This window comes from Rissa tridactyla, chromosome 11 (genome assembly GCF_028500815.1).
Source record: "Rissa tridactyla isolate bRisTri1 chromosome 11, bRisTri1.patW.cur.20221130, whole genome shotgun sequence".
NCBI classification, from domain to species: Eukaryota; Metazoa; Chordata; class Aves; order Charadriiformes; family Laridae; genus Rissa; species Rissa tridactyla.
In genome coordinates, this window is record NC_071476.1 from 2,870,290 (window position 1) to 2,888,842 (window position 18,553).

Genomic DNA, 18,553 nt, shown 5'->3' on the forward strand with positions numbered 1-18,553 from the left:
GTGCGCGGCGCTTGGCGGCAGCGCCCGCGGCGGGGAGCGTGGGGCGGCGCGGAGCGACCTGGGGCGATGGCGGCGGTGCGGGTGCTGCCCGCCTCGCCCAACTGGTACAGCAGCCGCTGCAGCGACACCAGCGGCGATGGCCGCCTCTTCGGCTTCGCGGCGAGGCACCGCGTCTGCCTGCTGGATGTTAGCGGCGGCGCACCCGCGTTTTACGGTACCGGCATGACCCGCGCCTGCGGGGACCACGGGCCCGCCGGCGGCCTTCCTTGATTCCACGGGCCCGCCGGCAGCAATTCCTCCCCCCTCCGGCCTTTTATAGGGGCGGCCCGGCCCCACGGGGCCGCCCCTCCGCCGGGAGCCGCTTGGGCAGAGGAGTCCCGGGGGTCGGGGAGGCAGCGGGAGCCCCGGGGGGGACCGGGTTTGGGAAGGTGGTCCCATCGCGGTCTCTTGCTGTCGGTGCAGGAGAACTCATCGGGCACACGGACAGGATCTCCGGATTCGTGTTTTGCCAGTGCCCAGGGCAGAGCAGCCTCTGCGCCAGCAGCTCCGACGATGGGAGCGTCCAGATTTGGGACACGGAGGCCCTGGCTCCGGTGGCGGAGCACAGCCTGCACCAGGTAGGGGCTTCTCCGGTGGCGGAGCACAGCCTGCACCAGGTAGGGGCTTCTCCGGTGGCGGAGAACAGCCTAAACCAGGTAGGGTGCCCAGCCGGGAGCCACCACTGCAGGGACAGAGAGGGTGAGGCAGAATGAACTCAGAGGGTGGGGTGGGTTTTTGGAGGTCTTGCACGCCAGGCAGGGTGATGTTACTTGAGCAAAGGTGAGTTTCAAACCCGATAAAATTAAAACCGTTGAATGCTTCTGGCCAGCTTTTTTTTCTAGCCGTAGGTCTGCAGCGGCGTTACATCACCTCAATAAGCTGTTGGTTACCATCAAAGCCTCAGTAAGCAATTATGCTCGCAGCACATACTCATTGCCATTTAACCCAGCTCATTTAAAGTCTTCTCAGCAAGTTATTGTTCCACACGGGACAGACTGAGAACATACATTTGAACAGTTGCTGTCACCCAAGACACCATATCGGCATCATGCCAAAGCCCAAAAGAACTGAAACGCTTTAGAACAAACTCAGCTGGTGCTGGGGGGTACTCACAGATTATCTTCTGCCTGTTATTCTGTGCTAGATGGTGGTAAAACAGCTTTAAATCTATTCAATTCTTTTTCTTCAGAACGCGATCTCAGCGTTGCACTGGTCACCTCTTGTGAAAGATCTGATTGTATCCGGTGATGAAAAAGGTATAATTGTTTGTTACTGGCACAACAGAAGTGACAGCCAGCAGTTCTTTCCAGAGCCTCGGACGATTTTTTGTCTCACTTGTTCTCCTCATCATGAAAACCTTGTGGCGATTGGGTAAATATTCATTACATTTTGTTTTCCATTCTTCTTCTGCAAGAGCCTTACTGTGAATTTTTGCTACACAATTGTAAGGTTATTTTTCAGAGGGTTTGGTGGCTGGTTTTTTCTTCTGGTATACAATAATTTAGAAATAATGTTTAGATTTGGTAGACCTGAAAGACATTGAAATCCGTAACAATGTAAGGATCCAGGTTTGGTTTGCATCTCTGAAGTTTGTTTAAACTGTTGTTTTTTAATTAGACTTCGCTGGTGTTTCTTGCATTATAGGTTACTTGATCTGAAGAGAGTTTTTTAGTTTTTCTAGGCTTTCGTCAGCCACTGCAATTCCAGTCCTTTAGACACCCAAGACTATTGACGAGAGCAGGGCATGAAAGCCCTTTAGACTCGATGATAGAGTTATCTTGAAGGAGAACAAACACAAGGGGAGGGATGGAATGAAAGTAGTATGCATTTGTGTTAAAGGGAAAAGTTTTCCTTGTATAAAAGCCACTGTTGGATTTTTTTTAAGTTTCTGATAGCCGTATTACTAACCAATTGCTGTCATTCTTGAAGCCAAATGTACTGGTTGCACTTCTTGAAAAGGCAGCTGCAGGTACACCAGTGCTATACTGGAGTCCCATTGACCGTTAGTCTGTTAGTCCCATTGCTGCTTGTGATTTGGCTTCTCTGTCTGTAAAATGGTGGTAACGATCCTGGTGAAGAGCTTGGAAATCGGCTCAGATATTATTCCACAAGGATCCAAGAATCTCTTTGTTAATTTAAGCCTCTGTTTGTAGCTACAAGGATGGCATGGTGGTTATAATTGATATCAGCAGGAAAAGAGAAGTACTCCATCGGCTAAGAGGCCATGACGATGAAATACATTGTCTGGCCTGGTGCCCTGTTCCTGGTGAAGAAAGGTTATCTGCTTGGCAAGATGAGCTCCAAGGTACGTAGAAGTGATTAATAGTTTGTGAAGTGGTTTGTAGTTCATGTAAATGTCCTCTAGAGACTTGAATTCCTTGTAGAAAGTCAGTAAGTAGCTAAGCAAAGGCAACTGGAAAGTTCAATAAAGTACGTTCTGATACAAATCAATATATTTTAAGTTTTATAAAGCTTTGAATTTTAAAGTACAATAACATGGCTTCAATGGTATTCAATAGTTCCTTCAGAGGAAGGCAAAGTTCCAAATGGGGAGCTGACACAGGACACAACCACGAAGAAAGGTTGTTACCTGGCTTCAGGAAGCAAAGATCAGACCATACGAATATGGAGCTATACTCGAGGCAGAAGTAAGTAAGATTAATAATATGAGATAAACAATATGATGGCAGAGTTCTCTGACTGTGGCCTTCATTTGCTGACTTGATAGTTTAAAGCATGGGGAGCGTACTCAAAGCTTCAGATTTACAGGACTTCTTTATCTCTCAGAGAATTTTGATGTACTAGGTCTAGGTGATCCCTCTTTGTTCCATAGGTGTAATGACTTTGAAGTTGCCACCCACGAAGAGAAGAGGTGGAGCTGTAGATCCTGCTGTTAAAGAGCGCATTTGGCTGACTGTTCACTGGCCTTCTGGTCGTTCCACAGAAATTGTATCCAGCTCTTTTGGGTAAGTAGGGCACGCAGCAGCCTGGGTACCCTCCGTACCTGCATATTAATACTTAAGGAAGAACTGGGTAGGAACCTTGGACACCCCTTTCCTTCCCAGTATAAGCGGAGAGAAGACAGGCCAGGAGTTCAAATGGGAGTTCAGTAGTAAAAAACTACTACTTGTCCCATAATTTGTCTGACGATCTAACTGAATATTGACTGGTAATGGTTTGCCCGTGTAATGGGAGAAAAATGACATGTCAATTTTCAGCGTGGTTAACTATAGGTATCATTTGTAAGGTGGTGTTTGTGTGTGTGTCTATGTGTAGGCACATGTAGTGGATGTGTGGCTCGCTGTATTACTCTTGCACATGTAATATAGTCTATATTTAGTCTATATTACTACTTTGAAGTGAACAATGAAGTACACCCTTTACATTTTGCAGAGGAGAACTGCTGCTCTGGGATTTGACCCAATCTGGAAAACGCAAGTGGACTCTTCTAGGATCTTCAGAAGGACAAAATCACTCCCGCATTGTGTTCAATCTGAGTTCTGTGAAGCGTCAAGACAAAGAGCTCCTTTTTTCCATTTCAATGGACAGAGATGTAAGAACCATTTGTAAAATTAACATAAAAACAGGTGTACCTATACAGTTTGACTGAGTGCATCTACCCCTTTTAAGGCCACAGATTTTCTCTTAAAGTGGGTTTCTTGCAGCATTTTATAACATCATTGCTTAAAATTTGTTACGAGCACAGGTTGTGTGTATTTTTGTTAGTTTATAAGCTCAAGTTCTTACCATGGTGGAGTGAACGGTAATGACATTCTGCACTTGAATGGCATTTAATAAAGGGAGTTTACCTTCTCTTTTTCCTATATGTTTCATTTTTAAAAGGTCTGTTTTTCCTTCTTAAAATCATTTACTTGTACAAACTAAAGCGTCTATTTAATTTATTTTTTTCACTTTTTGCCTTTTACAGGCAGCAGAGCACCCGTAGTATCAAAATGTACTCATTTTGTCCATTCTATTACAGTCCAACTATTGCAGCCCTGTCTGTGACATGTAATCCTCTGGGGCAGATCACATACGATGTCAAGCCCTGAATTTGGCCCTTCGATTGGCTTTGTTTTCCCTTGTGGTACCACTCACTCTACATATAACCATTCCTTGTTCCTTAAATATTCTTCAGGTGAAGTGCTGGGACCTATCAACTCTTGACTGTAGCTGGACCATGCCCTCTCTTGGGGGATTCGTCTATAGTCTTGCCTTCTCCCCTGTGGACACGGGCTGTCTTGCCATCGGTGTTGGAGACAGCATGATCCGGGTGTGGAATACTTTGTCCATGAACAATATTTATGATGTTAAAACCTTCTGGCAAAGCATAAAGTCCAAAGTTACAGCAGTAAGTGTGCTTTTGATTCCCTTTTTTTTCCCCTTGTCTCTTCTCTTTTCACTCTGAAGAAGGTTTTTCCCAACTGAAAATACATAAAGCCAAGTTGTTCCTTTTGTACTCGATTCTTTTGGTATGCAATACATTTGAGAATCTGGCAGCAAATTTTAAGACCTTTTCGCAGCCTTAGATGCTTGCATTACATCTAGTGATAATCAGCTGACGTCCAACTGGCTGTTAAATTAATTTTTCACTTTTATGCTCCTTTGTGATCCTTCCTTGCTTCATCCGTGGTTTCCCTTGGTCTGCTAGGAAGTTTGACGTGCACAAAAACCAATATGGATGTATTCAGTTTGGGTTTGACCAGCGGTTGGCCAGAGGCTTCTGCCTGGTAAAACTGCTGGCAGCAGTAAAACATGGTAGTTATTCTTGTTCACACCAAAAGTTTTCTCACCATCCTACCGTGTTCTCCATTTCTATTTTATAATGTAGATGTCAAATAGTATTTTAATGATTTTAGTCCCTTTCGTCTTATCCTACAATAGCTGGTAGGGGGAGAGCCTTTGATACTCACAGCAGAGTGATCAAATCAAGTGGCTGTAGTTGGAGGGGTGGGTATAAGGGATGGTGCTTGCTCATCGGTTTCAATGTTTTGTTTATTACTTAGAAATAAAGTGTTTGTAGCTTGTGTCATTATGGGTTTCTTTCTGTTTTGCTTGCAGTTATCCTGGCATCCAACTAAGGAAGGCTGCTTGGCTTTTGGAACAGATGATGGAAAAGTTGGCATATTTGACACCTTCTCCAGCAGGTAAGAAAGGAGCTTTCCAATTCATTAGTGTGAGATCCTGCTGGTATATTACCATGCGTAGGGGGTGTGGTCTTTCCTGAGGGATGTCTTTACTCTTAGACAAGACTAGGATTGAATTAGTTTCTCAGGTAATCTTACTCAAATTACATGACCAGAGATCATCTGTGGGAGGACGTCAGTCAAGGAAAACTTTAGCCAGAAAGACATTTTCAGAGAGTGAAGAGCAACACGCAGGTGCAGGCCATCAGGACAGTTTAGTTGTGTTTTTAGTACTGTCCTACAGGAGAAGTTAAAGAAGGCTTGGTTGAGCCATTTCTTTAGCATATTATAGCACATGGTGTCTGTGGGGTTTTTTTAAATTATTTTGCTTTTATTTTTTTCCCCTTTGCTGAAATCTGACTGTCCCTGCTTCCTTATCTTCCCACCTAGTGCTAAGAACAAGCCACCTCAGATCTCCAGTACTTACCACAAGAAGACTGTGTACACGTTAGCCTGGGGGCCTCCAACTCCTCCTCTGTCTTCTGGTGAGTCTTCCAGCACCTTGTGACAAAGTGGAACGTCCACGCAGAGCTCACAGATGCCATGCAGTTGGTACGCCCTCCCTTCTTAGGAAACGGAACACCATTTGCGTGGAAGCAATCCTTTCTAACAGCTAAGAATGCATTCTGCTTGAGGAATTGTTAATAGTTTTGCAAGGGAGCAAAACAATCTCTTCTAATAGCTTCAGGAAATAGATGGGAGTAGCGTACCACACCTCTGTGCTTACTTCAGAGTATTACAGGCCAGTAACTGTCTGCACAGGCTTCCTGCAGTAAGTGCGTCAGACCACATACGTGTTCCTTAGCTCCAGAAGTACATTTCTACCAGCTGAACTAAACAGAACAGCTCCATTAGCTTTTCTTACACAGCTTGAATTCTTTTAAGGACCAAGCTTTAAAGGGAATTTTAATGCTTGCAGTGATTGTGCTATGGAGGGATCTATTGGTAGAAATGAGAGGTCCTTTCAGAGGATTGTATTGTGAGAATTTCTCGCTGCTGGATCACAGGCAACTGAAGTGTCTATGTAGCGTTTTAAAATAATGTTTTGATTTATAGTGTGAGTGATTGCTTCTGGGAAAACTGAAGAACGTTGTATATTTAGCTTTTTTTCTCTGTTGGACAGAAGGAGAAGGTGAACAGCCCTCTGTAACTTTATATAGTTGTGCTGGAGAAGGTATTGTTTTTCAACACAACCCCTGGAAGCTTAATGGAGAGGCAAATGACATCAACAAAGTCATCCGAGACACTAATTCAATCAAAGTGAGTATGATTTTAAGGGCTTTTTATGGATTCATGTTAACCATGTCATAGTTTCTATGGTCTTGATGGCGTAGGTTTCTGATTTTGCCTTCATGATGTATCTATCTGTAACAAATAAAAAGTTTGAAACCTGCAGTGAGAGTATGCAGTGAAGTATCATGAGTCATTTCTTAGTTGAAAGTACAAAATAAGTGACGTGGGTTAGATCTTCAGTTGCTTTAAGTCACCATAAGTCAACTGAAGATACTCAAACTATATTGATCTGTATCAGATGGGTTTTGGCTTTTTCCTTGAGTAGAAGACTCACTGGGGGTTGAGACTAATGTCACAGGCAATGAAATGATGATTTTTAGATATTTAAATGTAAAATTGTAAGTAGCTTTTGTCAGAATTAGAAAGAATAGAAATAATATAAGTAAACTTTGATTTATTTTGAAATATGATAGAATTGGCTTTCCAAGGAGCATAAGGAGATCAAAGTCCTACTGGAATCCAGACAAACTTCCTTTGAGACATTTCACTGACCTGATAAAAATAATCACTGGTTCTTGCATCAGTTCATTCAGTCGTTCTTAATTGCTCGAGCTTATGTCACTGCTACAAAAGCAATGGACCTTTTTGTGACTTTCATGTTGTGGGCTAACTGCAACTCTGTCCAGGTGCCAGTCTTCCTCTGTTGAATGTACGCGAGAGAGATTTAAGTGTTTTTGGTAATAGTTGTGTCTTCTCTCTACAGCACAAACTGCCTGCGCGTACAGAGATCAGCTGGAAACCAGATGGCAAACTCTTGGCTCTTGGCAATGAAGATGGGTATGTTTCACTTGCAGGTTAATGTGGTGTATGTGCTGATCTTGAGAAGAACCACTACAGCGAAGCAAAAGTACTTTTTGTTGCCCTGGTTTGTCTCTGTTCCTTGATGTTATTTGGTTTAGCTGCTCTTGGCATGAAGAATCTACGTCATTATGTTAAATTATTTTTCAAGGATCGACTCGTGGTTGAAACGCACTTTTGCTGATGTACTAAATGAGGGTTTGAGAAGAAAAGAAAAACTCATTTAGTTACTATATTTCATGTTCTGTAATTCTGCTCATGCAGGATAACAAAAAAAAAAAAACATTTTCAGTGACTGCTGGAGTTCTTACACTTTTGTTCTTACGTTCCAGGTCAATTGAAATATTTCAAGCGCCAGACTTGAAGTTGCTCTGCACTATCCAACAACATCATAAACTGATTAACGCTATTCGTTGGCATCATGAGCATGGGAGCCAGCCAGACCTAAGTTACTTGATAGCTTCAGGCTCAATCAATGCCACTATTTATGTGCATAATCTGAAGAGCGTTGTAGGTAATGGTTTGCAGATTATATTCCAATTCTTGGCATCTTCTTGTGGTTTACTCCTGGTCTGTCTTGCTGGCCATATTTGATCCTTTTCTTTTTTTTTTTCAGAGAGCACTTCAGAAAGTCCTGTGACAATAACAGAGCCTTTTCGAACTCTGGCTGGGCACACAGCTAAAATCACAAGTCTTTCTTGGAGCCCCCACCATGAGGGAAGATTGGTATCTGCTTGCTATGATGGCACTGCACAGGTATTGCTCCACAGCCACTCAGAAGTGTGTTTCTTTTAGTTTCAAATCATCCATTCTACAGTGTTTTAGAACCAAGCTGAGTAAACAGCAATGCTGCTTTCGTGAGATAAACTGGTGAAGTACTGCGTGTTTATCCTTGGTAACTATCTCCTGGTTACTTGATACCCGATACGCACGTATCCACGTGTTTTTGCGACTTGCAAGTTGATTTGCAAGTCCAGTCATTATCGTTTTCATATTGGCACTTTTGGATCCTTAAAAAAGAAAGAAGTTATGCAAATGTATCGATGCAAACAAAGGAAGCCCCGAATTTTCTCCATTTGCATGTTGGTATTTGAAATCCCTGTGCAAACACCCTAAAAGAGAAACTCCTACAAGTGCAAATAACTGAAGAGAAAATGCAGAGTATTAGGGGAAGATGAGACTTTCTGAGTAATCGGATCTCTTTCTTGTTTATAATAAGGTATGGGATGTTATGAAGGAAGAGCCACTCTGCAACTATCGAGGGCACCAGGGCCGGCTGCTGAGTGTCCAGTGGTCACCAGTGGATTCAGATTCTGTTTATACAGGAGCAGATGATTTTTCTGTTCACAAATGGCAGATCTCAAAGCAGGAGCACACACGGCCTCCTCAGGGTAAGTATATCCAAACAGAAGATCATTTCCTGAAAATTACATTGGAGCTGGGAAACAGAGGGTTGCCACATTGAAATGGTATGATAAGTTCTTATGCTGAATTCCAAATCTGCCTGCTAGCTCTTCAGGAATAAACTGTCTAGGTTTAAATTGAGTTTTATTTGGAAACTAAATGTTGATCTTGAAAGACAGACAGCTAATACACTAAAAATCTCTACAGATAATATCTGTGTAACTTTTCTGCAACCTTTTACAGGCAAAAAGAGTATAGAATTGGAGAAAAAAAGAAGTATGCAACCAAAAGTCAAGACCAAGAAGAAAAAAAAGCCTATAGGAAAGAGTCCAGCCAAGCAGGATCCAAGTGATGCTGTGAACGGAGATGAGAGCGTGAAGGAAATGTTGCCAGAGGAAAATGGAGTGTCGGACCACGAAGGAGAAAAAGAAACTCAGGAGACAGAGTTGCCTGATAAAGTCTCCATGACTGGTAATAATCCAATCATCTTAGTTCAGTGGTTCCCAGACTGGTTAGCCCTCAGTGCATCACCAAGTTTAATATTTTCATGCAGATTTTCTCATAACGTGGTTCTATTGAAACAGTTCACTTGAACAGAATAGAGTTCTGGAATGCCTTTCATAATTTTCTGAACTAGTTTAGAATGAACGGTCTTTAAATAAGAAGATTCTGGCCTAATGAACAGAGTTACTGTGTTTGGCTTGAAACAATGTCATTTTTGATCAGTGTTGCCTTCTGATGATACATCTTAAAATACTGGTAGACCTTTAGTGCCTGTTGACATCCTATTTAGCTTTCTGACGGTTCTGTAATGTTTTCTTAATGTTTGCTTTCCCTAAAAAGCTTTTAAGTTCTATGGCAAAGCAAAGCTTGGATTCTGTATATTTCGAAATTAATGTAATAGAATGTGAATATATCAAGTATTCTGCTATGGGCTTTTCCATGTATTGTTTTTCCTTTTTTATCACTTAACACCACAGTGTCCAAGGATACACCTTCATCTGCATATGATTATTCTTCATTCAGCTTGCCAAAGCCTTTTGTGACCCAGAAAGCCGCTGCTGTGAAAAAGGATCCACCTAAAGAGAAACAAAGTTAGTATTTTGGGGGGACTTTTAACAGTCTTGCATCAAGGCAGAGTTCCTCATTCTAGCTTCTGTTTGGCTGCAGCTTCCCTTCCTAATGTGACACCAAATCAGTGCCAGAGAAAGAAGAGTGTGCTTTTAAAATCTCTTCAACATTTTAAGATGCTGCTTCTTTTATTTGTCCTGCTTGTCAGGTCAATTGAGTAGTTGTTTAATGTGGGCTTAAAATACTGCATTTTAGTTGCTAGTTTCATTCCAGGCACGATGGGCAGAAAAATATGCAAAGCGATCAGTATTCAAAAGTCAGAGTTGTCACAACAGAGATGCATGTGGCACTTGAGCATCGGGTTTTTGTTTTCCTGTGTGAGGAAGAGTGGGTTTTGGAATACATTGGAGAAATCTGCTGTAGGAGACTCTTGGAACTGCGCAGCAGCGACTACAATGTGTCTCATTTTTCAGCTGTTGATGCCTCCCTGAAGAAGAGGAAGCCTCGTTCTATTCTACCCTTCAGCACATTCATGGATCACAGATCAAAAGATGAATTGCATCAGGACTGTCTGAGGCTGGCTACGTGTCTGAAAACCAAAGGTATTAGTCTAAAACGAAAATACTTAGAGGGTAGGAGCTCTAAAGTATTCAGAAGCATATGTCCAAGGACTTCACCTTGACCACTAAGCATTATTTTTTTTAAATCCTTACCTTTATCAAAGTGTGTGGCTAGTTGTGGTGTCTTGCCGAACTTCTCTTGCAGTGTTTCAGCTCTCTGTAGCCACTTCAGACAGGTTTTGAGCGGCTGTGCTGTGGAGATAGGGTAGAATTCTCTGCCTACGTGCAAAGTGTTCTTCACCTCCAGAAGTATAATATGGGCTGGGGAAAATAAGCCGTGAGGGAGATGTTTGTATCTCACAGTCCCGCTCCTTAGACAATTCAAAAGAACGTGCTATGTTTGATTTAGAATAAATGTTCTGTACGAACACGGTCCTTCTAATCAAACTTAGAGATGTAAGTTCTAAATGTTCATCTGCAAATTGTTAAATCTGCTGTACAGGAAAAACAGTAGAAGACACAAGTATTTGCCAGCAGTTGAGTATAAGAGAGTAGTACAGTGACTTGGGAGGTCCTAGTTTCCAGTGTTTTACCACATCTTGCATATTCATTCTTTTTATCTGGTTTAGATAATAATGAAGATGTGTCCCCTGACCTGAAGGATCGCATCCACCTGGGGCTGTTCATGGACAGGGCTTCTCTGCACAAGATGATTGATGTGGAAGGTCAGTGGAATAATGAATCCACTTTGACAATATGTTCATTGCAACTGTTACATTCAAGGAGAAATCAAATTGGAAAAAATGCTTGGATTTTCTTTACTGTGGATTAAAGTACAGGATTAAGAATGCAGGTCTGTGTATAAAGAAGACATTCTTCCCCAGTAGTTTTTACATCTTTCAGATGCAAATCTGCAATATCTTAATCTAGAATAATCTCACTTTTGCCAGGTTAGTTTAGCAAAGATGCCATTGCACTCACGCTGATAGGAGGTGTGTTTGCTTCCAACAGGAAAACATCACTTGGAGAATGGGCATCCAGAGCTCTTTCAGCAGCTCATGTTGTGGAAAGGAGATATGAAGGGTGTCCTCCAGGCAGCTGCTGAGAGGGGAGAGCTAACAGACCAGCTGGTAGCAATGTCGCCCATGGGTATGTTCTGGTAACACAAAAGCAGATGGAATTAGCTGCCAACAGTAGTTTTGGTCCGATTGTTCAGGATTGGAAACTCGTGATTGTTCCAGACTGGAAGGAAGTTGCTTCTTTAACTGTCTGATAACAAAAATTGAATACAAAATATATCCTATTTATGACAAAGACCTGGATGTTTCCACAAGCATCCTTGGGTTGGGATAGCAGGAAATAGAGTGGTTTCCTTTGGGACTTCTTGTAGGAGCAGGCCTATCCTTCCAAGCCCGAAGTTGGTACTTTACAATATGTAGCAGCCCTTCTGGCTTGCTGTTGGTTTAAATATGCTTTTAAGTTATTGTACTGATAATGAAGTCCTACAGTTGTGTTCAAGCCCTAGCTTTGCCCTGTTTCATTGCCTCAGTGATTTGTATTAGGATTGTTAAGAAACAAACTAATTTGAGGCAGAGAAGAGGTACACATTGAAGAAACCAGTGATGACCTCATCCCACAGGAATTCTTCCAGTTCTAAAACTTTGTGTCCAATTACATTGCCTTCTCTTTTGCAGTTGGATATCAGGCCTGGGTTTGGACAGTAGAAGCCTTTGCGAAGCAGCTGTGTTTTCAGGAGCAATATGTGAAGGCTGCCTCCCATCTCCTCTCCATCCATAAAGTGTACGAGGCTGTTGAGCTCCTGAAAGTGAACCATTTTTACAGGTTGCTGTATAGTTATGTTTAGAATTTGCTCTTGTTTTCTAGTGGGGTAGATTTGACATTTTGGTTCACTTCTTGCACACAGTCAATTAACTTTTCTGTCTGGTTTCACTTCTGTGCATTAGGGAAGCAATTGTAATTGCTAAGGCCAGGTTGCGTCCAGAAGATCCAATTCTGAAGGATCTCTACACCAGCTGGGCAGCTCTGTTAGAGAAAGATGGTCATTATTCCATGGCCGCCAAATGGTGAGTGTTACTAAGAAGAAGACAGAATTGGTTCCATGCCTGAAACAAAGAAGGTTCTTTGTTTTGTAGCAGCTGAAATCTATTAACTGGTTTGTCTGGTCATTATTTGCCTAAGGTGCTTTCTGAGCTCAATCTCAGTAGACTCCCTCTAGAAGCTCCAGAGGGCAGCTCAGAGCAGAAGGTCCAAATGCCATACCACAGTAGAGCCCTCTCTTTCCATAGACATTACTGGAAGTCTTTGTAAACTAGTCTAGCAAGACTTAAGATGAGGATGTATACGAAAAGACTATGTGATGTTTCCAACCTTTCCACTGGAAATGTGCAATGCAACAGTTCATCTTGAGTTTCTTGAGGCCTTAGCTAATATCCTAATCACTGGGTTATCCTCCTCCAACTAGAGTGTGTCAAATTAGTGACTGCCAGAATCACTAATGGCACTTGAAATATTTTGTCTGGAATAGTGTCCTTTGCTTGATGCCGATTTCAGTTTTGGCATTTTTGAAGGTGTTCACATTTGTGAAAGGATTCATATGAAATCCAGAGAAACGCAGCAGGGATAGACTACCGCACGTAACCTTTCTCTCTTGAATCTATTTATTTATTTCTGTTTCTCATCCAAGCCGTGTGTGATATGCACACCACCAGAGGTTTCAGTCCAGATTCACCAGATTCAGTCCAGGCTCTGTGACTTTCCCTTTGTAGCTTTCCATCAGATCATGTGCCATATGTCTGTAGTAAACTTTGGTACGGCAAAGTGATGAGAGCTCTTGAGAACCTGTGGAAAATACAGGTTTCTCTTCATTTGTATGTTTGTGCTATTGTGTTGCATTACAATTTAAAAGTAGTATTTTAGTACTAATCAAGTTGCTTTTTCTCTCTTTTCAGTTATTTGGGGGCCGCCTCACCCTATGATGCAGTTAAGGTGTTGGCAAAAAAGGGGGATGTGACATCCCTTAAAACTGCTGCGGAGCTTGCGCTGGTATCTGGAGAGGAGGAGTTGTCAGCAAGTTTGTCTCTCAGATGTGCCCAAGACCTGCTGTTGTCCAGGAACTGGGTGGGAGCTCAGGAAGTCCTTCAGCAACATAAAACTTTATTTGTGAGTCTGGTTGTTTCCTTTCCGCTTTCTCTGGCGTTGTCTCTCTCCAGATTAACTTGAGTAACTTTGCACCACTTCCCATATGTTAATAGTCCACAAGTAGTCCTTTGAGCTGGTTTTGCCTCAAAGTATTTTTCTAGAAGTTTATTGCAGTGACCCTATGAAAAAGCACGTGCCTTTGCAGAGGCAAAGGGCCCACGGTGGGGAGGCACGTAGGTTCCATGCTTGGTAGTTACATGAGAGGTAGTTGAGAATGGGATTTCTTATTTTTTTTTAAGTACGTGATACTGACCATAAGAAGAAAGAAGTGAAGGAAAGCATTTGCTGTTTACATTAAAGGAACCAATGAGCTAACTGTAAGTCCATCTGCTGCAGGTTTAATCCAGAAATTTGTTTCCACGCGAACTGAGAAGCAGAAGGCTAGCTTGGCTTGTTCTGAGGTTTCCTTCTCACCTGAGAGTCTCCGAGTCTTATCAGCATTGTTCTTTGGTAGCTGCAGTTGTGAAACAGTCTATCACCAACAAGCTGCTAGTAGCCATGACATTGTTAAATTTGTCTACCTGCTGTGGTCAGTACGGGATTGTTTTTCTTTTAGCAGCAGCTCAGTGCTCTCTTTTTTATTATTATTATTATTATAGGGACAAAGACTTGTTTTCTGCCTTAACGAACTGCTTTGCAAGTGCCTTAGTGAAAGAAATCCCTGTGACCGAAAGAGCCCCGTGCCTCCCTGTTATCACAGCTGGGAGCTGAACAGAGAGGCCTCATTCTTTGACATGGTGATAGAAGTGTGGCAGAACAAATTGGGCATGGACTCCACTGAACAAGCCACGTGTGCACGGGAGCAGCTGCGCAGTATTGAGCATCCTCCTTCTACCAGCAACTCACACCCAAAGCAGGTAAATGGATTTAGATGTGTATACACGCTAAGCAGTAAAATGCAGCCACTTTGTGGTGTTTTGCCAGCCATTCCCAGGGGACTGATGTCTGCACCCTGCTGCAGGATATGGTTATACTCTGGGAGAAGTAGATGATAGGCACCCGGGACTGCATGCGTAGCCATCAGTTTGTTTATCCATTTGTTTCTGTGCAGGGTAAGAACTGACGCACGGTCATGAGCACTGAGATCATCGAGATGTGCTGGCTGGGTGGGAGTGATTGGCACAGCTGAGGGGGCTCAGCAGTGATTCAGGGGTTTCTGTCGAACTGTTAGGGGAGTCAGGGCTGCTTGTTGTTAAAATATCCTGGGGCTCAGAAGGTCTGTTCATAGACTGGTGCTCCTGCAGCTCTTCTCTCTGTGACCACAGTGAGTCACTGACCTGTGGTGTGCTCCTGCTTCTCATCTGTTTAGTAAGACACAAGCAAGCACAGCTGCTGATTTCACAGTTACAAGTAATGTAAAAGTGCTCCATCTCCTGCATGAAGGAGACTGTGTAAATTGCATTGTTGTTAAAATAGCTTTTGGTGAAGTCGTGTGCTTCTGGGCTCTTCCACAATGGTCTTAAGCTGTGAGTAATTCATATGTTGCAGTAAGCAGTAAAACTGTTCATCGTGCTCCCTGGTGCTTTCTGTAGGTGCTTTTCCATATCTCCCATGACCTGACCCTTGCAGCCCTGAGCTATCGGACCGCTACCTGGGATGAGACAGTGAAAAGTATTCTTGGAGCTGTGTCCCGCAGTTATGATGCTGGCAATTTCACTCTGATGCAAGAGATCTGCAGTATCGTCCTTCCTGAAGGTAAGTCTCTTCTTGTGTATCTCCTGGCACTGACAGAGGGATCTTCCTTGGAATCACAGCTGTGTGTCCATTGATATTACTAGGCATAATAATGTTTGGAAGGAGGAAGACGTACCCATATATGTAGAAACCTGTGGAAATTGGCTAGTGCAAGGGCCATTGGGTGATCAAAATTCCTGGCTGTAGAAGGAAGCTCAGCAGTGTCAGCTGGTGCAGGTGATGTAAGAAACTGAGCAAGTTCTGTTCTGTAAGGGAGATGGGGCCATTGGAAAGCTGTGTTCATCTCATAGTTCCAAATCACCCCAACCGGCCCTTCCCTTCGTTCTCTCCGGAGTATGCAGTGCATTTATTTTGTGGCTCTTGATCATGTGAATATCTTGATGTGCAGCTCAGGACCACGGAAATTTGTTGTAGATAATGAGAACATGCAGTCTCATGCTAGCTAGAACAGAGTATTTTGTTTAAAAAGATGCCAAAGGTGTCTACCTTTGCTTTTCTGCTTTCTGCACCACTCTGCCAGCATCTGAGTAAATCTCTGGTTTGAGTCTCCAGGAGAGTTGTTCATTTACCAGATCTGGTCTTTTTCTCTGGAAATCTCTATGAACTATTTATAATTCTTTTTTCATTATTAGGCTGTGATAACCTGAGACACAAACTGGACGGCACAGATTCCCAGAGCATGGACGCTTGCAGAAGTTTAGAGGGCTTTGTGGCCTATGGACTGCTGTATGACCTGTGGTGGAACCCACCCAAAGAATCCCTTGTCCTGCAAAAGGCTGTTGTGGATCCTGTGCTCCATCCCAGTGAGCAGACAGCTGTTGAGAAGAGTTACATTTCAGGTCAGTCTTCCTCTGAAGAAACTCCTGATCAAACTGCAGTTGAGATGGATGAAAACCTCTGCAATACAAATGAAGTTTGTGGGTGTGAGACAGAAAGTGACTCGAGAAGTAGCTCGTTGAATTTGGTAGACAGTCAGCCAAAACTGAATGGCTGCAAAGTGCTTCTTTCAGAAGAGATTGCTGCTTTACAGAACACCCAGAGAGATATAGCTGAGGTCCAGCAGATTTTAGCAGATATGATCCGCCAGCATCAGCAGCAGAGGAACAATCTCCAGGAAAACACAAATGGAATCACCCAGGAAAGCAACGTGCAGCAGAATTCAGAGGCTGGATTGGACAAACCATGCTCTGACAGCAACCAGATGAATTGGTAAGCTTCAGAACATGAATGAATGGATTGAAAAGCATTGCTTTTTTTTGTGTGTTTGTGCAGCAAATTTCTTGGTTTTGCCTCTAATCTCAAGCTTGTCACCCCCGGACCCTTCAACATACATCTCAAAAGTCTTGCGTTTCTCTGGGGCTGAACTACCATGTCCGTAAGCTTGTAACGGAAGCTCATGCGGAATAACTTCCTGCTACACAGTGGGGGTTGGCACGGTGAATAAACAGGGCAGCTTGAAAAGGGGAGGATAATGAAAAGGACAAGCGTGATCCAAGAGGTCTGTCTCTTTGTTGAACAATTATTTGGGACTTCGGCAAGAATGAGCTAGAGCGTGGTATCACTTGTCCAGCTCTCCTGTGCTCCCTGTACAGGAGGGACCCTATGCAGTCATTTAAGCAAAACAGTTACTCATGACACCCACTCTTTTCTTGACAGTAAAGATGAAGTAAAGGAACCAATTACACTCCCTGAGCTAACGAAGCAGCTTCTAAAAGCAAAGGAGAAACTAGCAGAATTTCCAGACAATTTAAAGGTAAGTTTTCAGAAGGAGCATCATGGTTATGAAAAAAAGACAGTCTTTTTGTAAGGGCAGCTTTATCAGAGAGTCCCTTTCACACAGAACGTAAGGAACAGTGACTTTCTTGGTGATCCTGGGGCAATTTTCAGAGAGAATTGACACATGGCGTGAGGATGATATTTTTGTTTGAAGCATAACTTTCTCCGTGCAGCTGGAAAGTGTAGGTAAAGCATGGGAGAACTCAATGTGATATTCTGTATGAATCTTTCCCAGGCGTTTTAAAAGTAATCCCTTGCTACTTAAAATTATGTATGCAAAACCAGTTTTGAGAAACAGCGAAATCAGGAATTTAAGGTATAAAATAGCATTTACAGATTAGGAACTGTAGAAACTACACATCACGTGTTCAAAAAAAAAAGTTTCCTAGCCTGTCTCATCCCCTCTGTTCTCTAGCCTATAATATAACTAAACGTAATCGTGGTGATTATACAAGAGGGGGCAAACTTGGTTAAATGTGAGCTGATGCGCTGGAAGAAGAGGAAAAAACGCATCTGACTCATGACTGTCTGTTCCAAAGATACTGTAAAGCAGTGTCTTTAGAGAGCTGGTTGCCTGAATGTGTTGTAGTTGAGCAATTATAATTGAAAGACTAGACAGTACCTCCTGTTCCTTTTTTTGCAGGTCTTCCCGTTCCCCGACGTGCTGGAGTGCTGCCTTGTACTCCTTCACACCGGATCCCTGTGCCCTCCTGAACTACACGAACAGGCATTGGATCTCCTTAAGAAACACGGTAGCGCTAATATTTACAAAAAGGCTGTCAGGAGGTTCTTGACATGATATTTTGAGACCAGATCGTCTCCCCTTGAGCTGCCTACAGCTACGTAACACCAAGGCTTTTCTTTCTTCAAGTGAAGGCTTGTTTGGATGGCCGTGGTTATTGAAGATTACCGTTTTGGATACAACTACAAAAAATCAGGTTCATATACAGACTTACTTGTGGGCATGAACTACTACTACTAAAGGAAGTGTGTTAGAAAATGGAAAAGCAGTAGGTTGTGGCCTCGCACTGTATACAGGATTTTTGTATTTTTTTTTTTTATTTGTTGGAAGTTGTATCAGTGAAAGTTCTTGGGATTTACATGTAAGAGAAGCAGTTTTGAGCAGCTCTATCAGTCTTTCAGCAGAGGAAGAATAGTAGCTGCCCTCAAGAAAAACAATGGTTTCTGTAAGCAAACTGATCCTTAAGCTAGTATTGTTCTTAAAAGCATTGTGAGGTTTTTTCCCTCCTTTAAATAAAGTCTTCTGCCACCAGGAACTGGCATTTAATTTGATGGATATAAATCAGTACCAAGCAAGGGTAAATGTCTTAAAGATACTACATCAGTCAAACTTGGTAGATAAACCAAGTGTGTGCTATGACTTAGCTTTGCATGCTGAAGCCACCTGTACAACATAAAAGGGAGGGCAAGATGTTTCATATTTGATTCCAGCACTATTAGCAAGAGATAAGGGATTTCTCCAGGTCAAGAAAAGTGACAGTCCCTGCTTTT

The 18,553-nt window shown here is 42.7% G+C and overlaps 1 protein-coding gene across 1 annotated transcript; it reads left to right on the plus strand.

Annotated features, from left to right (window-relative positions):
* The first annotated feature begins 1 nt into the window (after position 1).
* On the plus strand, positions 2-18,329 carry GEMIN5 (gem nuclear organelle associated protein 5). The gene is made up of 28 exons (XM_054216883.1): positions 2-214; positions 463-617; positions 1,229-1,410; positions 2,193-2,344; positions 2,559-2,687; positions 2,873-3,005; positions 3,433-3,592; positions 4,178-4,390; positions 5,101-5,186; positions 5,616-5,710; positions 6,349-6,485; positions 7,222-7,295; positions 7,649-7,830; positions 7,933-8,072; positions 8,536-8,707; positions 8,964-9,191; positions 9,701-9,814; positions 10,265-10,393; positions 10,981-11,076; positions 11,363-11,500; positions 12,046-12,193; positions 12,316-12,435; positions 13,321-13,531; positions 14,170-14,427; positions 15,103-15,265; positions 15,898-16,474; positions 16,922-17,018; positions 17,685-18,329. Exons 1-28 carry the CDS (start codon positions 67-69, stop codon positions 17,838-17,840), a joined length of 4,593 nt encoding a protein of 1,530 aa, XP_054072858.1. The 5' UTR covers positions 2-66; the 3' UTR covers positions 17,841-18,329.
* Positions 18,330-18,553: the final 224 nt, after the last annotated feature.